This window comes from Saccopteryx leptura, chromosome 5 (assembly GCF_036850995.1).
Source record: "Saccopteryx leptura isolate mSacLep1 chromosome 5, mSacLep1_pri_phased_curated, whole genome shotgun sequence".
Classification (NCBI taxonomy): Eukaryota; Metazoa; Chordata; class Mammalia; order Chiroptera; family Emballonuridae; genus Saccopteryx; species Saccopteryx leptura.
Genome location: NC_089507.1, coordinates 35278449 through 35299877, shown reverse-complemented (window position 1 = coordinate 35299877; position 21429 = coordinate 35278449). Strand labels below are relative to the sequence as shown.

The 21429-nt window shown below is 40.0% G+C and overlaps 1 protein-coding gene and 1 long non-coding RNA gene across 3 annotated transcripts in view; one reads left to right on the top strand and one right to left on the bottom strand.

Annotated features, from left to right (window-relative positions):
- The window catches only part of LOC136405239 (uncharacterized), a 77015-nt gene that overhangs the window by 12689 nt on the left and 42897 nt on the right, over positions 1 to 21429 (bottom strand). The gene's annotated exons all lie outside the window — the stretch shown is intronic.
- TXK (TXK tyrosine kinase) overlaps positions 1 to 21429 on the top strand; it is a 69487-nt gene that overhangs the window by 7333 nt on the left and 40725 nt on the right. Inside the window, exons 2-5 of one of the 2 annotated variants that reach the window (XM_066384409.1) lie at positions 12274 to 12328; positions 13358 to 13460; positions 14501 to 14706; positions 18120 to 18185. In XM_066384409.1, coding sequence (XP_066240506.1) covers positions 12274 to 12328; positions 13358 to 13460; positions 14501 to 14706; positions 18120 to 18185 — 430 coding nt within the window. Of the gene's footprint in view, positions 1 to 12201; positions 12329 to 13357; positions 13461 to 14500; positions 14707 to 18119; positions 18186 to 21429 lie in introns of both variants that reach the window. The other variant, XM_066384410.1, reaches the window with a different exon arrangement.

Sequence of the window (21429 nt, the reverse complement as noted above, 5' to 3'; positions counted from 1 at the left end):
ATTTGACCCTCTGCTTATTTACTCTACTGTTGATCCCTGGCAATGTATTCTTTATATCAGTTAGTGTAGTCTTCATTTCTGACTGGTTCTTTTTTTATGGCTCCCATGTCCTTTGATATGTTTTTGAAGTTCTCACTAAATTTCTTGAACATCCGCATAATCGTTGTGTTGAACTCTGGATCTGGTAGTTTGTTTGCCTCCATTTCATTTAGCTTGTTTTCTGGAGATTTCTCCTGTTCTTGCATTTGAGATCTGTTTGTCTCCTTATTTTGGCTGCCTTGCTATGTTTATTTCTATATACTTGGTAGAGTGGTCTAATGTCGCAGGTGTCCCATAGGGTCCAGTGGCACAGCCTCCCAGTCACTTGAGCAGGCGCTCCATGTGTGCCTCTGATGTGGGTTGTGTGCACCCTCTTGTTGTAGTTGAGCCTTGATTGCTATTGGCACATCCCTGGGAGGAATTGCCTCCCAGGCTCCTTGCCTTGAAGGACTGGCTGCAACTATGGTGGAGGAGCTGCTATGCAGAGCCCAACCCTGCAGAGTAGGACTTGCTTCAGTGGGACTTTGGTGCCCACTCAGTCCCCCAGTTGAATGTGTTGCTTGTGAGGGTGATTGGGTTGTGATTTGGCATGGTCTGAAGCTGTCTACCAGGTACATAAGCTCTGGGGCCTCTCAAGACTTGCAGACCAAAGTCAGCCACTGTCTGTTCCCTGCCTGGGGTCATGTGCATATGCTACAGAGCACTCGGCAGATGGCTGCTACTGTGCTGGGCTTGGAGGTGCCCCAGAGAGGCCAAGCTGCCAACTGAGGCTGGCTGCCACTAGTGGTAGGTCTGAGGCCACTCAGCAAGAAATATGGGGTATGCGGAGGCCAGATGCTTCATTTTGGAGAGTTTAGGAAAGTCCAAAGCATGAGCCAAGACAGCTGTTTGTATGGAAAAGCCACTGGAAACAGTTTGGGTGGGCCCACAAGTTGGGTGGGGCAGGGTCTCGGGGAATCACCAGGGCAGGGCAGATAGTTTCAGGGAAAAGTGGCCAGTGCCCGATTAAATAGTCAGATGTTGCATGCTTTAAAAATTCTTGTGGCACTGCAGTTGAAAATCACTGCGTGAGATTGTCAAATTAAAAAATGACAACAGTGCACACCCTGACCAGTTAGATCAGTTGGTTAAGAGTGTCATCCTGAAATGACAGGGTTGCAGATTTGATCCCCTGTCAGGGCACACATGGGAAGAAACCAAGAATGCATGACTGAATGGAAAACAAATGAATGCTTCCCCTCTCTCTCCCTGTTTTACTAAATATCAATAGAAATTAAGCCCTGGCCTGATAGCTTTGTTGGAGTGTTGTCTCAGAGCACAGAGGTTACCTGTTTGATTCCCAGGACAGGACACATACAGGAGCAGCTTGATGTTCCTGTCTCTCTCCCTCCCTGTTTCTCTCTCTCTCAAAAAAAGAAAAGAATGACAATAGTGTGAATGCCTTGTCTTGAACCATAAATATTTATATATATATAGGTCATATAATAAAGTTGCCTCTTACTGGTTGCATCATTTAATAATATTTATTCTTAGTATCAGAAATTCTTATTATACAAGTATGATATGATTTTTTAAAAAATCACTTTTGAGCAAAAAAGTAGGTAATTACTATTATTATTTAAATCAATCAAAATTATACATATGTTTTCCTCAGGTTGGCAAAATATACATGTTTTTGGTGTGCCACAGAATTTTAGCAATTACTTTATGTGTGCTTTAGTTTTCTTTTTAATATATATCTAGAACGAAAGTTAGACTTATGACCTACGTACTACAAGTGCTAGGCAAGGCCCCGGAAGCTCAGTTTTCTTCAATGACCACAAAAGCTCGTGGTAAGCTTAGCTTTCTCTGTGGCCAGCATCGAGCTGAGAGATAGATAGTGTGTGGTTGAATGAGTTACTGAGAAGTAGAGCCCAGGTGTCATGTGATGGTGTAGCTGTTGGGAAGCCTTATTTAACTGTTATTTATTGAGTTTTGCTCGATAAATAAAAAAGGCACACACGCTGGGCGCTATAAAGAAAACGAAAGTGTATAAGATGCAGTCCCCGAAATTGGAGAGTTTATAGTCTAGCTCAGTGGTTCCCAATTAAGGGTGATTTTGCCGTAGTGGACATTTGACAATTTCTGGAAATATTTTGGTTTTCACAGCTGGGAGGACGGGCTGGGTGTTCGAGGCGTGGGAAGGTGTTGCTGCTGGTATGTAGCGCACACAGGTTAGTGATGCTGCTAAACAACCTGCAATACACAGAACAGCCCCCACAACAAAGAACAATCCAATTTCAAATGTCAATAGTGGTGTGAGTGAGAAACTCAGGAGACAACGGAAACCTACTCAAAGAAATTTTAATCACCATCTAATTAAGGGCCCCAGGGCAGGACAGATCACTTGTTCTTTGGGAGCCCAAAGGAAGATAAATTGGGAGCCCACTGTAAACCACAGGCAGGCAAGGTGTTGTGAGAATAGAGAAAATGGAAGAAGCTGGTGCAACAGGAACTGGTGAATTCTAAGTTGGAGTAGGATTGGCCATGTGAAGGAAGATCCTGAACATAAGGGGAGGTATAGTCTTGATGCCATAAGTGGCTAAGAGTCTTTCTGGATGCTGCTGATGTAGATCAGTTGGCTGAGACAGTCTTTTAGGGAAATGAGTATGTAGAATGGATGGAAGGAGAGGATGCTCAGAGGCAGAAAAGTTGGTCAGCTCATTCAGTCATGCACTGAGCAAACCCTGCTTGCCCAGTAGTTAAGAACGGAGACTGTGGATTCAGCCTGCCTGGAATCCAAACCTGGCTCTTCCCTTACAGCCCTTGACTGTCAGCAAGAAAGATCCTCTTTGTGGTTCAAGTTCATCATCTGTAAAGTGGTATCTACTTCACAGGATCATTGTGAGGATTAAATGAATTAATGCAGAAATAGAAGTGTGGGTTGATGAGGGCTTGGATTGGGTTGGTAGCAGGGGAAATAAGAAGTAAAACGCCAAACAATTTTTTAACACATAATGGCAGATTGAATATAAAGGATGTGGCTCAGAAAGGATCCAAGATTTCTGTGGTGGCCTCGTACATACACAGACACAGGAAAATTGGAAAGGGAAACTGACGGAATAGTTTTCTCATTGGGACTAGCAAGAAAGATGATAACTCTGTTCTTAGATTTTCCTTCTTTTGAATCTACAAATATTAGTTCTTAAAATATTTCAAGCATATGGAATAATATAGAGAATAATATAACATGCCAGGGAGTAAACAAGGAGTAAAGTGACCTGTGTACTTCTTGGCTTGGATGGATATTACATATAGATGCTCCTTAACTTATGATGAAGTTATATCTTGATGTTGAAAGTTAAAAATATAATCCTGCTTGAAATTTGAAAATATAAATTATAAGTCAACAATGCATTTAATACATCATAGCTTAAACTAGTCTACCTTCCACGTGCTCAGAACACAAGACCCAAGAAACGCTGCCAACTCAACAGAGTGTAGAATATTGGTTGTGTGGCCCTGTGGCTGACTGGGGGCTGTGGCTTGCAGCTGCCAGCGTCATGAGAGAGTACCACACCGCCCAACACTAGCCTGCAGAAAGATCAAATTCAAATATGGTTTCTATTGAATGTGGTTTGCCTTTGCACCATTATCATCTTGAAAAATTGCGAGTTGAAACATTATAAGTCAGGAATAATCTATAAATGATTTTAGTTTATCTTAAAACATGAGGCGGTAGATGATCATTGCTCACCCTGCTAGACCATCTTATAATATAAAGGTTTCTTGGCTGAGTACAGATTTTACTCTGCATTGGCCTGTGGCCAATTTGTTCTCTATCTTCAGTATCTAATGAGACTCCCTACCTCACAGACAGTTGGGATTCTATCTTTCCTTACTTTGAGGACTTTCATACTCTCATTCTAACCCCCACTCTTACTGTCTATTGCTCCTGCTTAGTCTGTCCCCAAATATAGTTTTCATTTTCTCATTAGGATGGAATAAAGACAAGTGGGTGCTCTGGAAAGATTATAATTTAATGCTCCTTCAAAACAATTCATTCCTATATTCATTCACTCAATAAATATTTGGTGAGTATGTATTTTGTGTCAAACACTGTTCTAGCCTCTTGGGATATAACTGTGAACAAAAGAGTCAAACATCATTGTTTACCTTCTAGTAGGGGAGACAGTAAAAAACTGATAAACAAATGAATTGTATAATACATTAGAAAGTGAAGAATACTGTTTAAAAAAAAACACAAAAGAAAAAAGAGAGCAAAGTAAATAATCCCCAAGTTAAGGAGGGCAAGCAGCAGGAACAATCGTCCAGGGTACTTGAGAAGGTGAGAGTTGAGCAGACTTGAGGAGCAGAGTGAAGAAGGGCAATACTTGAAGGAACAGTAGTCTGGACAAAACAGAAGCAAAGAAACCGCAGTGAGAGCAGGCCTGGTGTGCTCCAGGAACAGCAATGAGGGCAGTGTGGCGGCAGGAAACGAGCAGAAGCATGTTGGAGAGACGATGAGAGGCCACAGGAGGCTGAGCCAGGAAGGGATTTACAGGCAATTGGGAGAAATTGGCTATAACTCTCAGTGAAATGGCGAGTCATTGTGAGGTTTGGAGATACAGAGTAACATGATACAATCTAGGTTTTATTTTATTTTATTATTTTTTTAAATTAAAAAATTTTTCATGTTTATTTTATTGATTTGAGAGAGCAAGAAAGAGACAGAGACAGGAACATAGATCTGTTCCTGTATGTGGCCTGACCGGGGAACAAACTCGCAACCTCTGTGCTTTAGGATGATGCTCTAGCCAACCAAGCTATCTGGCCAGGGCCAATCTAGATGTTAAATTAATCACTCTGGCCCAGGTGTTGAGAGTAAACCAGAGGGGGTTCTGGATAGAAGCAGGAAGAAGTTAGGAGGCTATTAGCATTATCCTGGCGAGATGATGGCGGCTTAGACTGTGGTAATAACATAAGGGTGAGAAAAAAAAAGTAAAAGTCTGTGTGTGAGTGTGTTTTAAACAGTGGTAAAATAGAACATAAATGAAAAAAATAAATGCATAAATAAAACAACAAAAAACTGAAGATGAATTGACCATTTTAACCATTTGTAAGTGTACGGTACAGTGGCATTAAGCACATTCACGTGTGGAACTGCCATCATCTCTATCCATCTCCAGAACTTTTTCATCATTATAAACTGAAACAGATTTTTAAGGCAGAGTCAGTGTACTTGCCTGACAGATTCAATTGGGATGTGAGAAAGAGGAGTCAACGGTAACACCAAGAATGTTGGCTGAGCCCCTGGAAACATGGAACAGCTATTGACAAGTTGGAAAAGGATGGATAGAGCACATTTGGAGAAGAAGGAAGAGAAGGAGGTCAGATCAGATTTCTTCATGTTAATTTGAGATGTCTACTGGACATTCCAGTGGGAAATTTGAGATTGCATTTGGGTATATAAGTCTGGAGTTCATTAGTACTGGGTTAGAGGTATATATGTTTGTGTCCTCAGTAGATAGACTTAAAATTTTGAAAAAAATTAAAATCACTGGGATGACATTACTTAAGAAGATTATATAGGTTTCAAGTATACAATGGGTATCTACCTGATAGATGGTTTTTAAGTCACTGCAAGGAATGAGACAATCAAGGGAGAATATAGGACAGAAAAAAGGCAAGAGCTCAAAATCTTCGGGGCAGTCCAGCACCAGACCCCGTCTCAGAGGTTAGGAAGGACAAGAAGAAAGCATCAAAGGAGACTGAGAAGAAGGAAAACCAGGAAGACATAGTGTCGAATGCTGTTGAGAGATCAAGTCAGTTTAAGACTCAGAGTGACGACTGGATGTAATGGTGTGGTGGTTACTGGTGAGCCTAACAAGGGCAGTTCTGGGGAATCCATTCAAACACTTGAATGGATTAAGGGAAAATGGGAGGGGAAAAATAAGAAGCAGCAAGTGAAGACTACTCATTTCTAGATTTTACTATAAATGAGGAGCAAAGCTGAAGGAGGAAGTAAGATCAAGAGAGGTTTGTTGCCAGGTGGTGGCACAGTGGATAGAGTGTTGACCTGGGATGCTGAGGACCCAGATCTGAAACCCCGAGGTCGCCAGCTTGAACATAGGGTCACTGGCTTGAGCGTGGAGTCACAGACATGACCCCATGGTTGCTGGCTTGAAACCCAATGTCACTAGCTTGAGCCCAAGGTCATTGGCTTGAGCAAAGGGTCACTGGCTTAGCCAGAGCCCCCCTGGTCAGGGCACATATGAGAAAGCAATCAGTGAACAACTAAGGTGCTGCAACTATGAGTTGATGCTTCTCATCTCTCTCCCTTCCTGTCTGTCTGTCTGTCTGTCTCTCGCTTGCATGTACATGTGTGTGCATATCCATGCTGAAAAACAAACAAGAAAAGAGTGGTTTGTTTGCTTTTATGAGTGAAGTAACAGCATGTTTGTATGCTGATGGAAATGATCCCATAGAGATGGGAAAATAGTGATGTGGGAGAGGGAAGGTTATTTAAAAATTTTTGAATTTGAGAAATTTCACGTGGGGCTTTGGCATTTTGCCACAATTTACACCATAATTTGACCTGCTTCACTCATTTGTGTAACCTACATTTTACTTTGCTTCTCCTGGCCTGGATAGATACAGATCTCTGTGAGGCTGTAAAACAGCACTGAAATAATTGGTATGAATGCAAATGAAAACCACTCCTGCCAGAATAGACAAGGCCTCAAGTGCTAATGTACCCTCTTTCTAAGGAGTCCATTTTTATCAATTTGCTCACAGACCCTTCCAGGTGAAAACTGACAGTCAGAAGTAGTTGAAATCCAAACACCTAAGAACATGTAATGTCGTGGAGATTTTGGGGATTTAGTAATTTATTTTATTCCCCAGAAATAAAGCTTGAGATGGTCCATGGAAAATGAATAGTCTCTGGACAGGTAAAAGAAGAGAGAAAGCAATTAAGTCAGGGGTGAGTGGTGAAACAGCAGTGGGAAAAAAAGATTGCCTAGGCTTGCTCTAGGACTGGATTTTTTAGAAACAAGACATTTCCCACTGGACCAGCATGTATCTATTGCCCAAAGACTGAGTAATGGTTATGTCCAAATTAGAGAAAGGCAAGTAACCAATACACGAATCTAGGTTTAGAAGGTCAACTGCTGTGAAAGAAAAGGGAAATAGTAATATATTAATTACTTTGTTGAATATATTTATTCCTTTTTTTTTTTTTTTTTCCGAGCGAGAGAGAGGGTGAGACAGGAAGGGAGAGAGATGAGAAGATGAGAATTATCAACTCATAGTTGCAGGACCTTGTTGGTCATTGATTGCTTTCTCATATGTGCCTTGACTGGGGGCTTCAACTGAGCCAATGACCTCTTGCTCAAGCCAGCAACCTTGGGCTCAAGCCAGCGACTTTGGAGTTCAAGCCAGTGACCATGGGGTCATGTCTATGACCCCACTCTCAACCGGCGACCCCCGTGCAAGGTGGTGAGCCTGTGCTCAATCCAGTGACCTCAAGGTTTCGAACCTGGACCCTCAGCATCCAACGCCAACGCTCTATCCACTGTGCCACATCATGGTCAAGCTGAATATCTTTATTCTCATCCCGCTATTCTACCTTTAAAAGATGAGCCATAGGGATTAAATGTGGTAGTCAGCCTCCATAATGGCTTAGTGACCCCAACCTGTTGGTATTCATTCTTCTCCACCCTGCACTTTATCCTGGAAAAGTGATCTGTAAGGGTTGGTTCAACAGGCTTCCAAACCTCTGGCTTCTGGTTAGATTACAGCCAGGGGGGAAGGAAGGTCTCAAGTTGGCTGTGTACTTCAGCAGCAGATCATTGCTCCTATCAAGGTGGTTTCTGCCCCACTCAACATCCTCTCCTTTTTCTGCTCCTTTTGGACCTAGAGATGATGGCAGTTCCACTGCTACTGAACCCAGGTATCTGCACACCCTTTGTGGTTTCCATACCCCCATCCACATTTTTGCGATTAGTCCCTTTGTAAATAAAACTTTAAAAAATATTTTAATTTAAGTATGTCATGTTTCATATTGGAACTCTGACTGATACATTAATGGTATTAGAAGTGACTCTAGGAAACAGTCACAATTGGATTTGGGATTTATCTAGTCATATATTTAGAGATCCAAGAACAGCCTCATTGCTGGGAGAAATACCTAATTATAAATTACTTGAACTATTATTAGTGGGAGCCTAGGATAAAGGGTGAAATGTTGGCTGTATAGAGAGAGCTTCTGAGAGTCCCAATATGAAAACGACAGCACAGAACCCTGGAGTAATAATGCCTTGACCTTGTGCTGATAACTATTTTCAATTTGAAAAGTAACTCCTGGCATGCTACTGGTGAAGATTGAATGCTTGACCGTGGATCATAAAATCTTTATGTGATCCAAACTACCAATCATGAGCCGAGCTAATGATTCTCTAAACCATAAATTTGGGCATGAACTTCAGCAATCCATTAGAATATGGAAGTGGATATATGCAAATAGACCCCAGCAGATCTAGAAGGCTCAAGATAGCTTCATGAACAGGTCACTTATTTTTACATAGTACCTGTTTTTTCTGCTTCTCTTTTAACTCACACCAGAGACCACAAGAGGATCTCCCCATCAGACCTGATTTATAGATTGATCTGCATTCTGAGTCCATATAAATGAGAAGTAAACAGATGCGCTATAGCCCAATGCAGATGTAGCCTGAAGGATAGTGCTGAAATAAAATCCTCCCAGAACTTAAAATGCACTAGTTTGTTCACTTCTTTGGGGCAAGAGAGTCTCAATCACTGATGTACATTTGTCATGGGCAATGACAAAAAGTTGGCCTGCTGGTCGGGAACATCAAAAGGACAAGATCAGGAGATTGGTACCAAAGAGATCTGTGGGAAAGAAATGCATTTGAAACTCTTGCAATGGGGACAGAATGGAAAGATATCTACAAAGATAATCTATTCTGTAGAGTCAGCCTTTTTTCAGTTTCATTGGTGCTTGCTCAATGGATCTCTGGATACTCTTACAATGTGTCCCATAATTCAGAAGTACCTGGCTTGATAGAACAGAATAAGGGTCTGCTAAAGGCTCAATTACTATAACATCCAAGAGACAAGATCTTTCAAAGTTGGAGTGTTGTCCTATAACAGGGGTCAGGAACCTTTTGGCTGAGAGAGCCATGAATGCCACATATTTTAAAATGTAATTCTCTAAGAGCCATAAAACAACCCTGTGTATGTTACACATTATCCAATAAAAATTTGGTGTTGTCCCAGAGGCAGCTGTAATTGGCTCCAGCCACCCGCAACCATGAACATGAGTGGTAGGAAATGAATGGATTGTAATACATGAGAATGTTTTATATATATATATATGTATATATATATATATATATATATATTTATATTTATTTATATATTTATATATATTTATTTATTTTTTGTATTTTTCTGAAGTTGGAAACGGGGAGGCAGTCAGACAGACTCCCGCATGCGCCCAACCGGGATCCACCCGGCATGCCCACCAGGGGGTGATGCTCTGCCCATCTGGGGCATTGCTCTGTTGCAGCCAGGGCCATTCTAGCACCTGAGGCAGAGGCCATGGAGCCATCCTCAGCGCCCGGGCCAACTTTGCTCCAATGGAGCCTTGGCTGCAGGAGGGGAAGAGAGAGACAGAGAGAAAGGAGAGGGGGAGGGGTGGAGAAGCAGATGGGCGCTTCTCCTGTGTGTCCTGGCTGGGAATCGAACCCAGGACTCCTGCACACCAGGCCGACGCTCTACCACTGAGCCAACCGGCCAGGGCGAGAATATTTTATATTTTTAACGTTATTATTTTTTTTTATTAAAGATTTGTCTGCAAGCCAGATGCAGCCATCAAAAGAGCCACATCTGGCTCTCAAGCCATAGGTTCCCAACCCCTGTCCTATAATATGCAATAAATGCCTTAAACCAGCAGCAAATATATAGCCAGGAAACATGAGTTTGGGAACGAAGGAGTAATGATTAGAGTGGCCCCTCTCACCATTCAACATAATAACCCATTGAAATATTGTTTTTCTCTTTCTTTCTGACCTTGGGTTTGGTGGGTTTGGAGATATCAGTGCCCAATAGAAGAATTATTTTTTAAGGGAATATTGAAGGTTGAGACTGCCTTCTGGCCATTTGGGGATTTTTTGCATAACTGAATTGATAGGTACAACGGGAGTCAATGGACTTGGAGTGTACATCCTGATCACCAGGAAGAAATTGGGTTGGTGCTTCACAATGAGGACAAAGAGGACTGTGATGCTGAGGAGTGGATTGTACGGGGGTCTTCTGTTTGTGCTCCTCTTCTGTGTGCCAGGACTTTAAAATTATATCTAAGTTGATCTTCTCAAAACCCTATAAAAATTACAGGTCTTCTTTTGTGTGTGTGTGTGAAAGAGACAGAGAGAGAGTCAGAGAGATGGATAGATAGGGATAGACAGACAGACAGGAAGGGAGAGAGATGAAAAGAATCAGTTCTTTGTTGCGGCACCTTAACTATTTAGTGATTACTTTCTCATATGTGCCTTGATGGAGGAGGGGGGGGGGGCTACAGCACAGCAAGTGACCCCTTGCTCAAGCCAGCAACCTTTGGGCTCAAGCCAGCGTACAAGGGGGTCATGTCTACGATCCTACGCCAACAACCCTATGCTCAAGCTGGTGAGCCTGCGCTCAAGCTGGCGACCTCAGGGTTTCAAACCTCGGAACTCTGCATCCCAGTCTGACGCTCTATCCATTGCACCACTGCCTGGTCAGGCATACAGGTCTTCTTAATTACCTTCTTACTGTATACCTGGCATTGTTCTAGGTACTCAACATAAATTGATTTCAATTAATTTTCAGAGTAATCTTTATATGTTAAATATCTTATTATTCTCATTTTACAAATAAGAAAACTTTAGCACAGAATACTTAAGTAACTTGCCCCAAACCACAAAGTTAGAGGTTAAACTCTGCCCTGTAAAGCTTCTCAAAGTGGGTATGTATGGTTATCTTGTTTTTACAGATAGAAAAACAAAGAGTTAGTTAAGTAAAGGACTTTATCCCAGATATAGTCAGCCCCACAGCTAGGATTTCACCCCAGATCTCCTCACAGCTAATGCTCATGTCTCATGCACTCTGCTGCCTTCATGATACTTCATTACAGGTGTGAATAGAGGAAAGAACTGACTGTAAAATGCAAATTCTATGAACATAAAAGTTCCTTTTGATAAGTTTATTTATTTATAGTTTTTAAAAAGTGCAAATGATCTAACTCAGTGATTTTTCACACTTTTTTATTGTACAGCACACATAAACTACTGAAATTGTACAGCACACCAAAAAATGTCATATTTTTTTGCCGATCTGACATAAAATTAGGTATATTTTAGATTCATTCCCACTGGATGGCTATTGTTGTGTTGCCTGTTGTCATTTTTTAAATTTGACAATCTAAAGGAAAAGAGGTAGTGCCACTGACTAAATAGTCAGGTATTGCATGTTTAAAAAAAATTCTTGCGGCACACTGGTTGAAAAGCACCGATCTAACATAAATCAAATAAAGATTAAGCCTGGCAAAAGTGTGAGCATGACCCAGACTTACTAAACTAGCTACTTCTTTCTTTAAAAGTTTAGCTTATATTTGGACTTAATCCATAAAAAAATAAGAAAGCCAAAAAATTATACATATAAAATATAAAAATAAAATAAATATACTGAATTATATTATTATATGTATAATATATTATATTAAGTATAAAATATATGTTGTTTTCTATAAATATATAAAATATACATTAAACATATTTTTAAAGGAAGTATGACGACCTAATTCAAAATCGCTGGCAACAGATTTTCTAGGAGAACATTGTCTTGGAATTCTGTTCTTTTGTACGTTTGTTAGCTGACATTGGCCTTGACCCAGTGATAGAATGCAGCGGTCATCATTTGCCGCCTGAGGAAGTTCATAAACCAGACCTGGGGAGAAGAGCCTGAGAAGGGAAACCACACTGATGAGGGTGCCAGTAACTGACTTTTGTTTAGGGCCAGGTTTTCATCTTCCACTGGTGAAGGAGGGCACGGTCAAAACTTTGCATACGCTTTTCAATTCCTAGCACTCACTGCTGCCCCTGGGGACTTTCTCCTTTGGTATAGCACCACCAGCATCATCTATCAGATATCATGGACCCATGGCTCTCTGACAGCTGAGAATGCTCTGCTTTTCAGATAATACCATCCAGTCGATTTTCTGTTGTTGCTGTTGCTGTTCTGTGCAGAAGCGGTAAGTCTACTTTCTGAGGCCAACTTCTTGGAAATGAATTCACTGTTTCCTTAGTGTCTGTTGAGTCTTTGTGTCTTTTTGTATCTGCTGTTGCCTTTGCCTGGGAAAGGCTTCTCCAATTTATTTTCCCTGTTGAATGCCTATTCATTTAAAACCATAGGTCAAATGTCCGGTCTTCCGTGACCCTTTCTTAATCCTCTTGAATTTAATTGCTCCTCCGATGGTGTTTCCAAAACATGTGACTTTATTCTTTATTTAATATTTATTCCACGTATCCTATTTATATGCCTGTGACCTGCTCTATAATTTTTACCTTTACAGGCAAAAATTCTGTCTTATTCATTTGAATATCCTCCTAAAATATCAGTGTGTCCTACACTTTAGTGCCCAGCCAATGATTGTAAAAGAATAAAATCCAAGGCACCATGAAAATAGTCAGAGCTAGCATTTAATGGAGTGTCCCGTATGTCAGATTGTGCAAAGAGGCTTGCATTTATTAGCTTCAGTAACTCTCAGAAACACCTATGGATTTTTGTAATCCCCATTTTACAGATGAGGCTTAGAGAGATTACATTGTTTACCCAAGGCCCCTCTATGAAATGGTAGAGCTGGGATTCAAACTCATGTTCTTGCTTACTATACCATGTCTACTTATAACAATAGGCGCCATCAAATGAGGTGATGCATGCAAAGTGATAAACACTGTGCCTGACCTAGAATAAGTTTTTCCATTATCATGATTATAATTTTCTACCCTTAATATGCACCAGGCCATGTGACACGTTTCCTCAATTTTATTTTATAACATCTCTATATCCTCTTAGCATCTCTGGTTTCCAGGAAAAAATAAGTAAATTCTCAGAGGTAGTACCTTGCCCAGGGAAAATAGAATTAGTCTTCTTAATTAAAAAAGACTTTGGAAAGAGACCCAGATTTTTTTTTTTATTAGTTTTGTGATAATCTAGTGGATTTATAGAGATAACGTGAATAAAAATAATCACTTATAACATGATTATTTTTTAATGTCAGGCAAGTGAGAACACAAATAAGCCTGAGCAAAGATGAAGAACTTTCAGAGAAATACACTGAGCATCACAGGCAGTGGTTCAGCGAATTGCCAAGTAAGAAGCAAGTGAGTATCATTTTGATGGGGAGTGAGGGTGGGGCTCGAGGAAGAGGGAGTTTTTAGGGTCTGCTCCGTGAGGTACTGTTTGCTTCCACGCCTAGAACCTAGTATCAGGCTTGGTGCATAATAAGTGCTTAATAAACATTTCACGAATGAATTTTCTAGAAGAAAGTGAAAGAAAAAAAAAAAAAAGACCAGTTAACAAGCCTGTTGTGCTATATTTTGGAAAAACTTGAAACTGGATGGTAGATAGGAAAAAAAAAATGTATTCTGATTCCTGTAAGTTTGAGGCCAGGATGAATTTTCAGTTCAGTGCTGGCAGAAGCAGACTTCTTAGGAAGCATGGCAGACCCAAACACTGGCTTACAGCACGTGAGAGAAAGGGCTGCTTTTCTTTTCCCAGGACAGAAAAATCCTTAAGACAAAGTGAAACTATTGGGGAGGAAATCAAATTTTAAGAACTGTGACCTAAAAAAAAAAAAAAAAAAAAAAAAAAAAAAAAATCCAGTGCAATGCTGGCAAGAGAACTTGTGACCTTGAAAATTTATAAAATGATGAGTATGTTGCTGGGATCCGAAATTTGTTGTGTGGTTGGTCATTTCTCATGTTAATCTCACTCTGGCTTCTTCTTTGGTGCAGGTAGATGGGAGAAGGGAGGCAGCAGGCTAATATACTCTAGACCAGTGGTCCCCAACCCCCGGGCCACGGACCGGTACCGGTCTGTGGGCCATTTGGTACTGGTCCACAGAGAAAGAATAAATAACTTACATTATTTCTGTTTTATTTATATTTAAGTCTGAACGATGTTTTATTTTTTAAAAATGACCAGATTCCCTCTGTTACATCCGTCTAAGACTCACTCTTGACGCTTGTCTCAGTCACGTGATACCTTTATCCGTCCCACCCTAAAGGCCAGTCTGTGAAAATATTTTCTGACATTGAACCGGTCTGTGGCCCAAAAAAGGTTGAGGACCATTGCTCTAGACCTCTTCTTTATTAGTACGGATTACTAAAACAGTAGTACAAGTACTCCTTCGTTTTCACAGTCCAACAGGGGCCATGTGCAACCATCAAAACGCAAGCCGCTGCCTCCCCTCCCATCCTCTGAATTGGTGGAAGAGAAGATACGAGTCAAGGCACTGTATGATTTTCTGCCCAGAGAGCCCTGTGATTTAGCTTTAAAGAGAGGAGAGGAATACCTGATACTGGAGAAGTATAATACTCACTGGTGGAAGGCAAGAGACCAATGTGGGTAAGATTCCTGGCTTGGCCCTTATCAAATTCTTCCTCTTTTCTCCCCTAAAAACCTCTAAAGCATGAAGACTGTTTACTGGCTCAGTTTCTCCAGGTTTATAACTCTTCCTTCTGTATGAAATTAAGCCTGTCCCCCACACCTCCCTGGCTGCGTGAGAGCATTATAACACCATGATTTTAGGCAGACTTCACATCCCAATGCTTCCACTTACTATTGTGTCCTTTGGCCAAGTCACTTGTCCTCTTTGAGTTTCTATTTCTTTTTTTAAATAAAGCTATAATTGACATATAACATTATATTAACTCCAGGTATACAACATAATGATTCAATATTTGTATATATTGTAAAATTAGCACCAGAATAAGTCTAGTTAACACTAGAGGTTTTTATCTTCTGACCCTCTTCAGCAATTGCACTCCCCCATCTCTGGAAACTACCTGTGAGCTTTTTTTTTTTTTTTTTTTTTTTTTGCATTTTTCCGAAGCTAGAAACGGGGAGGCAGTCAGACAGACTCCCGCATGCGCCTGACCGGGATCCACCCGGCATGCCCACCAGGGGGCGACGCTCTGCCCCTCTGGGGCGTGGCTCTGTTGCATCCAGAGCCATTCTAGTGCCTGAGGCAGAGGCCACAGAGCCATCCTCAGCGCCCAGGCCATCTTTGCTCCAATGGAGCCTTGGCTGCAGGAGGGGAAGAGAGAGACAGAGAGGAAGGAGAGGGGGAGGGGTGGAGAAGCAGATGGGCGCTTCTCCTATGTGCCCTGGCCGGGAATCAAACCCGGGACTTCTGCACGCCAGGCCGACGCTCTACCACTGAGCCAACCGGCCAGGGCCGAGCTTTTTTTTATTAAATTTTTTTTTTTTTTAGTTTGTGCTCGCTTCGGCAGCACATATACTAAATTTTTTTTTTAGCTTGACCAGGTGGTGGCACAATGGATAGAGCATGGAATTGGGATGCTGAGGACTCAAGTTTGAAACTCCAAAGTTGCCTGCTTGAGTGTGGGATCATAGACATGAACTTATGGTCGCTGGCTTAAGCCCAAAAGTCCCTTGCTTGAGCCCAAGGTCGTTGGCTTGAGCAAGGGATCACTTGCTCTGCTGACGCCCCCCCTGGTCAAGGCACATATGAGAGAGCAGTCAGTGAACAACTAAGGAGCCGCAATGAAGAATTGATGATTCTCATCTCTCTCCTTTTTTGTTTATCTGTCCCTGCCTGTCTGTCTGTCTCTCCCTCCCTCTCTTTCACTTAAAAAAATTTTTTTACACTCCACCTATAAGTGAGGTCATAATATTTGTCTTTCTCTGTCTGACTTATTTCACTTAACATAATGCCCTGAAGTTCCATCTTCATTGTCACAAATAGCAAGATTTAATTCATTTTCTTGACCAAGTTATATCCCCCTGTGTGTGTGTGTGTGTGTGTGTGTATCACATTTTCTTTATCTAGTCTCTCATCCATGGGTACTTAGGTTGGTTCCATATCTTGGCTATTGAAAATAATGCTACAATATAAATTGGGGTGTATATATCTTTTTGAGTTAGTGCTTTTGTTTTCTTCAAAAAATATATCCAGAAGTGGAATTGCTGGATCATATACTAATTCTATTTTTAATTAGTTTTTATTTCTTTATTTGTAAAATGGGAATAAGAATTCCTCTCATAGAGGTTTTTATTCTGATTTATACTTTTTGGAGGAATTTGACTTTTTTCCCCCTGTTAGCTCTAAGGTAGGAACAGAAACAGTATCTTACTTATTCCATATTTCTACAAGGACTAGTTTTGCAAGTAGGCACTGAATTAAATATGAAATGAAAAATGACCCTGAGATGCAAACAGATTTCATCGTGTCAGTTGCAATGGATGGTGATGCCTGACTGAAGTCCTGGGTAGAGAAAAATTCTGAGGACTTCCTGGGCTCCCTGGGAGAGAATGCTGGCATTGATTTCTGATCTTTATCAAGATTTGGAGATTATAAGTATCAGAAGTATTTATATTACATGCCCCTTTTCTTTATATTATCTTATTTGGCTGTCTTACCAGTTCTTAGTTTAGACTCAACATGTGATGGAGATGTTTCAGTGTGAATAGTTATTGGCAGGTTCAGGGCTGTATAATTAGCCACCCTTGGGGTGGCCTGTTGGCATGACTTAGACCAAAACAAACAAACAAACAAACAAACAAATAAATAATTTTAACTTTAAAGTTAATAAGTGAATAGTTTTTTTATAATATGCAAACATGATAAATAATGCCAAAATTCTGCTTTGCCACACGTGCAAACCCAGTCTCTTTCTCAAAAGTAAGTGGCATTATTTACTTAGTGAATTTTGTGCACTTATTGATATGTATGTGGCATTGCTTGCAGATTTAATTTTCCTAAATTTTAACACACTTTATGCATCGTTCTGCAATTTGCTTTTATTTCCCAATAGTATGTCTTGAGAATCTTTCTGTAACTTCAAATGTTGGCACAGGTGTAGGAAAGGAGAATCCCTCAGGCTGCTGATGGGGAGTAGATTGGTGTATCCCCCTTCCACACAAATTGCTGTATCCACTGAAAGAGCATCTGCTCGGTGATCCAGCAATTTCCCTACGTGGAGTCTGCCTTAGAGAAATACTCCTACCTGTGCACAAGTCATGTTCAAGTAGATCTTTTCTTTTATTCTCTCTTTTTTATTAGAGAGAGAAAGAGAGAGAGAGAGAGAGAGAGAGAGAGAGAGATGGGGCAGACAGGAAGGAAGAGAGATGAGAAGCTTCAACCCGTAGTTGCAGCACTTTTAATTGTTCATTGATTGCTTTCTCTTACATGCCTTGACCGTGGGCTCCAGCTGAGCCAGTGACCCCTTGCTCAAGCCAGCAACCTCGGGATCATGTCTATAACCCCACGCTTAAACCAACAACCCCATGCTCAAGCTGGTGACCTCGGGGTTTTGAACCTGGGTCCTCAGTGTCCCAGGTCGATGCTCTATCCACGGAACCACTACCTGGTCAGGCTCAAGTAGTTCTTTACCATATTGCTGTAATAGGTATATAGCTAAACTAGAATATCACCTCTGTGAAATACCTACAGCAATTAAAAAGATTTAACCAGTATCTTTGTAATTGCTCTGTTGTTAACATAGTCACAATGAGGTCTCAATGGTCATGTAAGTGCCCCTTTTCATCTTAGAAAAGATTCTGGTGTCATAAAACATCTTAAAACTATTCACAGTATAAGCCAGGACCTTAGTATTTATTATACAGAGATTTTAGTTAAATGTGGAGATGAGGAAACCTGTTTTTCTCTTTTAACAACTTAATCAGAAAAATAAATTTGATTTCCCCTGAATCCTCAACATTTTAAAAGAATTGTTGCCATGAAAATGCCACACACATGGCAGAATCTTTTATTTTTGCTTTGTCTTTTGTTGTAGGAATGAAGGCTTAATTCCAAGCAACTACGTGGCTGAAAACAAACTAACCAATTTAGAAATATATGAGTAAGTGTCCTCCAAAATATGCGGAATGGTTGATCTATGCAAATCAGGTACATTTTGGAAGCCTATAAGTATAGACACTGTTTTTGGTCTAAAAAAGGAAAAGAAAGTAACACATTTGGCAGCTCTAGCTTAAGACGTGTTTGATCCTTATAATGCTTGATTCAGAAACTTCTTTCTCTTAAGTGTACTTTTGTTTCGTTTTGTATAGCCACTTTTTTTTTTTAACAGTGACAACATGAAATCAAACAATAGTCCGCACTTGTTTCACGATAGGCCTTAAATAGGGAATTAACTATTTAACAATTACATTAATTTTTCAATAAGTGGTAAGTTGGACTTAATATAAATATATAGACAACTATATGTTGGCTCATGTTTTGAAGTGTTTTAGAAATAGCTTAGAAAGAGAAGTAGGCCAGTGCTGTAGTTCGGAAGAACTTTTGGCATGTTTGCTGGGGTCCTGCTTGTAAATATATTGTTATTCTATAGATTTGGATGATAGAGGAGATATTAGCAATCACTTTCTTTTAGCCCCTCATTCTACAGATATGAATCTAAGGTTGAGAGATTAATTTAAAAATAAGGGAGAAGCAGAGCTGGGAGCAACCCTAATTTTTTATACATTTTAAGCTCAGTTTGAGCCCTTGAGTACCCTCCTCACACTTATCAATAGATGCTTGTTTTGCAATTAGCATATGCTTGCGGCATATGGAGGTAGTTGAGGCATTAAGACAGGTGGTTTCCCAAGATCCAGGCAGGAAATATAAATTGAATGAGACAGCCTGCTTGGTCTGCCTTGCTACTAGTTTAAGCCTACCTAGAGGCCTGAGTCAGCACATCCTTTCCCTAAAACAAATCCAATTTTTAAAGGAATTGGTGAATAACATACACTTTGTTGGAGGGGAGAGACAGGTGACTACTGGACACATGCCATATCTACATAATCTTGCCAGATTTCTCTATGAGTATTTCTCAGGCTCACTCTCTCTCCCAAGTCACTCTCCTTGGCTCCATTAAAGGGTCTCTTCTCTCTTCTCTCCTCCTTCTCTGAGCCTGTCATGCACTCTCTCTTGACCTGCACCATTGAGCTCCGTTCCGAAATTCCAGTTTCCACTCAGTGAAGCAGAGCCCTCAGGTGGCTGAAGCCGCCTTCCTGGAAAACATTTCCACAGTTGTGTGCAGTTACTCAGGGATGGCCCAGAGAGGTTTCACCACTATCTCCAGCTGAAGTTGACCCAAAGCAACAGGCTTCTCTCTCACTATCTTTTTTTGTTTGATCTCTTGCTTTGTTCTTTTTTCATGTATATTTTTTCAATTCCAGTTGATGCACGAGGTGATATTAGTTTCAGGTATACAATATAGTTTGCATAACTTACAAAATGATCACCCTAATAAATCTAGTACCCATCTTACACCATACTTAGTTATTACAATATTATTGACAATATTCTCTATGCTGTACTTTACATCCTCATGACTATTCCTTAACTACCAATCTGTACTTCTTAATCCTTTCACCTTTTTTACCCATCCTCTCAACCTCCTTCCCATCTGGCAGCTGTCAAAATGACCTCTGTATTTATGAGTCAAACAGGTCTCTTGGAAGGCAGGGTCAGGGAAGCTTTGTTTGGAAATCTGCTAAGAAAAGTGAAAAGAATAAGACCTTTTTTTTTTCACATGATAATCCCAATTTGAATTTCCCAGGAGATTAAAGGAGACACACATGACTTAATGCTGTATCTGGTGGTTAGTGAATTTCCTTTGCTTTCTTTCATTTTTAATTAATTTGCTTATTGCTGCCTCTGTTTAGACTAGGCTTGGAATCTGGCTTTAACACCTTGTTTATAATGCAGTTATTGGTCATTTGAATTAAACTACTCTGAAGTTAGAATACCTGTCTTATTTCCTTGAGCCTTGATTTACGTGTCTTAAAAGTTATTTTCTTTAAGGACTCCAATTATGGGAAGACTGCTTTGTAATTTCATTGCTATTTATTTTTTTAAAAGATTTATTAAAATATAGATATAATAATTATCACTAAAAGTTATCAACCATTTACTATGTGCTAAGCACTGTTCTAAGGACTGTACAGAACTTACTGCCCCAAGTTGAAGTACTAGAGTGTAGACTTAGAAATTGGAAAAATGTGGGTTCAAACCCTTGCACCACTGCAAACTAGTGCTCTGGCTGTAGGCACACTTACCTAATGTCTCTAAACCTCTGAGATCTCTGAATGGGGACAATAATACTAGTCCCATGCAGTACATTGTAAATATCCCATGTCATTATTTCCTTGAACTATGAGAATCACAAGAAAAGCATTTAGAGTTTGAACCACCTTGCCTAGTATTCCAGGTGTGCTCCGTGTCATTGTTACTTCAGGCCCCCAAATCACTTTATTTGCTCGATCTTTATTTATTGTACATTTAAGATGTATAGCTTCGTGGGGTAAATAGACATTAAACAACTCCAAATTCACAAATAAATATTAATTTTAAATTGTAGTGTTAGAAAGGAACAATATGGAACATTGGGCAAAAACAATGAGGAAAGGGTATAATTTAGATGAGGGTGTTGGTTGGGGAAGACCTTTCTGAAGAAGTGACAGGAAGCTAGAGGTAGTAGGGGGGAGTCAGGAGGCCTGGGGGGGAAGGAATGCTATGCCAGTGTGGGCTTCTGCCATCTCAGGGAATTTTTTATATGTAAAATGTATAGCTACCTTGGTTTTAAATTAATATCCAATTATCAACAATACAATGTAAAAACCTCATTTTCAGTAAGCCTTCAAATTTTACTTGTCTCAGTATAATATTTATAAATATAAAAAATGAACAATTACTTTAATTCAAACTCAACATATTAAATGTTCTTCAACTATCAGTCTCATTTATAAGCTCAGTTCATTAAATTTCCTGAAACACCTAAATTCATTAATAAACTAAATAAATTTCATTTTATTTTTAAGTACTTCACATGCCAGACAGGGAAAATTTGCAATTGTAATACCCCTTTGTAAGTTCTTACATGATCCTGGAAATCTAATAAATTAAACTTAAATGATTTCAAGTTCTCTTAACCATACAAATATTTAAAAAATAAGTCAAATTCTTTTAAACTTTAACTTAAATACTTTAAGTTTAATTATAAATTTTAAATCAAAGGAAAAAACCCAATATGCCAGATTTTCTTAAAATTATAGATATTTTAAATATCGAACATTGATTATCCTATACTTTGTAGAAGT